This window comes from Echinops telfairi, unplaced genomic scaffold, assembly GCF_000313985.2.
Source record: "Echinops telfairi isolate 266 unplaced genomic scaffold, ASM31398v2 ScPeMD7_7409;HRSCAF=8447, whole genome shotgun sequence".
NCBI lineage: Eukaryota > Metazoa > Chordata > Mammalia > Afrosoricida > Tenrecidae > Echinops > Echinops telfairi.
Window position 1 is genome coordinate 17196192 of NW_022111309.1, and position 2744 is coordinate 17198935.

Below are 2744 nucleotides of genomic sequence, written 5' to 3' on the forward strand. Positions count from 1 at the left end.
CCCCCCCCCCAGCACACCCTAGGGATTCTCCTGGTGCCTGGAAAGGTTTCGTGGTAGGTGGCTACCTACTTCCCTCCACCCCCACAGACTCAGCACCTGGGGAGACAGAAAGGAGGGGTGTAGAGGGAAGGGTTGGGAGAGGAACCCAGCTGAATCCCCACTGACCTCATCAAAGGTGATTTCCTCATAGTCCCAGTTCTCAATGTTGAAGAGCATGACCACCCGGCCATACTTGTCCCGCCTAGAAAGGACCCCAGGGTAGCCCGCCTCCATGGTGCAGCGGACAGCCTCTGGGGACAGACTGTCGAAGAGCTCTGGGTACTGCAGCCGGAAGCTGATGTAGCCTGAGGAAGGAGAACAGGGGCGCTCCCTCAGGAAGCTGTCCCTCCCTCCACACTGCACCCAGGGTGGCACAGGTGGGAGTCCAGAGTCTGGGGCTCCTCCAGGTAAATCCTGTGTGAGAACAAGCAAAATGTGTGACCTTTCTGAGCCCCATGTTTCCTCACCCAAAACTGGGTTGATAAGGAGGTGCGGTCCCGTGTCACCAAATTGTTGTAATCACTCCGGGGTCTAGAGTGAACATGACTTTGGAAACTGAGCAAAGCATCAAATGTAATCCTAAATATAGTGGCTATTATAGTTACTGTCTTTTCCTGTGAACACAAAATAAGGAGCCCTGGTGGCCCTGTGAGCTACACATGGGGCTGCTAACGGAGGGGGGAGGGAGGAGGGAGGGGGAAATGAGCTGACACCAAGAGCTCAAGTAGAAAGCAAATGTTTTGAGAATGGTGAGGGCAACAGATGCTTGACACAATGGGTGGATGTGTGGATTGTGGTAAGAGTTGTACGAGCCCCCAATAAAATGATTTTTTTAAAAGAGGAGCAATAAGGATGGAAGTAGCCCTAATAGATATTCAACATTCCATAAAATCTCTATTTAACACAGTGCAGCATTGGCCTGTGGACAAACATCAACGGAAAAGAGAAAATCCAGGAGTAGCCTCAAGTACATGTGGTCGTGATCTCCCTGGGTAGTGCAAAGGGTTAGCATCGTAGGCTGTTCATGAAAAAGCTCACTCCTCCTGGGTCCATCCCAGGTGCCCCAGGAGGAAATCCTGGTGATCTGCTAAAAAAATCAACCACCCTGGCTCTCCCAACCACCGAGCCAGGCAACCCAGCTTGCGAAAGCTCTCGGTGCCCCGAGGTCCACAGACGTCTGACAAGCGCCCCCCCTTACAGCCAAGATGCCTGTAAGGAAGGTCAGCTGGGCCAGCCGAAGGGGCAGTGAAGCAGCACCCCAAGAGGAGAGCAGCAGAGGTTGTTCTGGAAGCCCGCACCTGCAGAAGTGGAACCAAAGCCCAAAAGGCAGCAGAAAAGGATAAATCCTCAAATTTTAAAAAGTGCAAGCAAAAGGGGAAACAGGCCAAAGTAACTAACCAAGAAACTGAGGGTGCTTTATGTGCTGAAAATGGAGAAACGAAACGAGCCCAGCCTCTGATGAATGCTTATCGACCATGTCCTATCAGTGGGCCCTGCTAGCTCCCTTCTTGTACAATCCCAAGGAAGATCTTTATCCACTATTTTGTACATACAACTCTTTTAGAAACATTTTTAAGAAGGAGGAAATCACACTTCATACTATTTTTTCAAGTGTGCTTTTTTTAAGATGTGAAATCATTTACTGGTTGTTTATTTTTTGGTACATCTAGGAAATCGTGGGATGTTGAATTGTGGGAAGATTTATTTTACCATCTTGGGTGTCAATGTAACATTGCATGGCATGGGGGGTGAGTTTTTTTATCCCTCATACTTAATGGCAACTTGGCACCACTGTCATGCATTTGTATGATTTAAACATTTACATGTTTGTTTCCATTTTGGTTTTGTTTCGGTAGAATTGTGTCTGACAACCATTCAGTCGTCATAGCTTTCTTGTCAGCACTGTGTGCATTCTGAAACACCTTGGAACGTGGTAACTTCCCTGATAGCTTTGTGATGTGCTGTGAAGGGGTCAACACGTGTTGTGAAATGTGTGAGACATTAAAGTGTGGATTAGTGTAGCATCTGATCAACATTTGAAGATAGTGGTACTTGATAAATCTCTTTTAAAATTTGCCTCCAAATTTCCTTTCAAGCAGGAAAGTCATTGGCTTTTAGAAAATAATTGTATCTATGTGCCATTTGAAGATTTCGGCACGTGTGTTAAGAATTGTATACAAATTATTCATAATGTCTCTGTACTGATCTCAAAACAACCAATAAAATGCCAGTTATAAAAAAAAAATCAACCACTAAAAACGCTGGGAGGAGGATGCTGGGAAAAACCAACCAAAACCCCGCATGAAGGACAGTTCAACTCTGGCCCCATGGGGTCGCTATGAGTTGAGCTGACTCTCTGGCAACTGGAAATGCAGGCGATGGAGATGGCTTCTCCATTACCTTGTAATAAACGATGTTGGGCTGACTGGACAGCATCGTCTAAAATGCATTTGTACTCCTTTAAAAAATAAGAAAACAAAAATGTTTAATGAAAAAAAAAAAAAGAAAACCAACTTTTTAATAGGATTGATGGCACATGCCCAAGTTCTGCAGTGATAAATGCTTTAACCTCTCACCCGGGAGCCCACTTCTCAGGGTTCTGTGTCGGAAGGGTGAAGAACTCAGCCGGGAGTCTGTCCCAGCCCGTTCCCAACTGTGTGACCTCCGGCTTTCAGGTGCAACAGGTTTGAGACCTGTGTCTTTCA

General features: G+C 46.5%; 1 protein-coding gene across 1 annotated transcript in view; it reads right to left on the reverse strand.

Annotated features, from left to right (window-relative positions):
- The window catches only part of RLBP1 (retinaldehyde binding protein 1), a 16167-nt gene that overhangs the window by 5174 nt on the left and 8249 nt on the right, over nucleotides 1-2744 (reverse strand). Inside the window, exon 5 of the mRNA XM_004709873.3 lies at nucleotides 166-344. Within this exon, the coding sequence (XP_004709930.1) occupies nucleotides 166-344 (179 nt within the window). The remainder of the gene's footprint in view (nucleotides 1-165; nucleotides 345-2744) is intronic.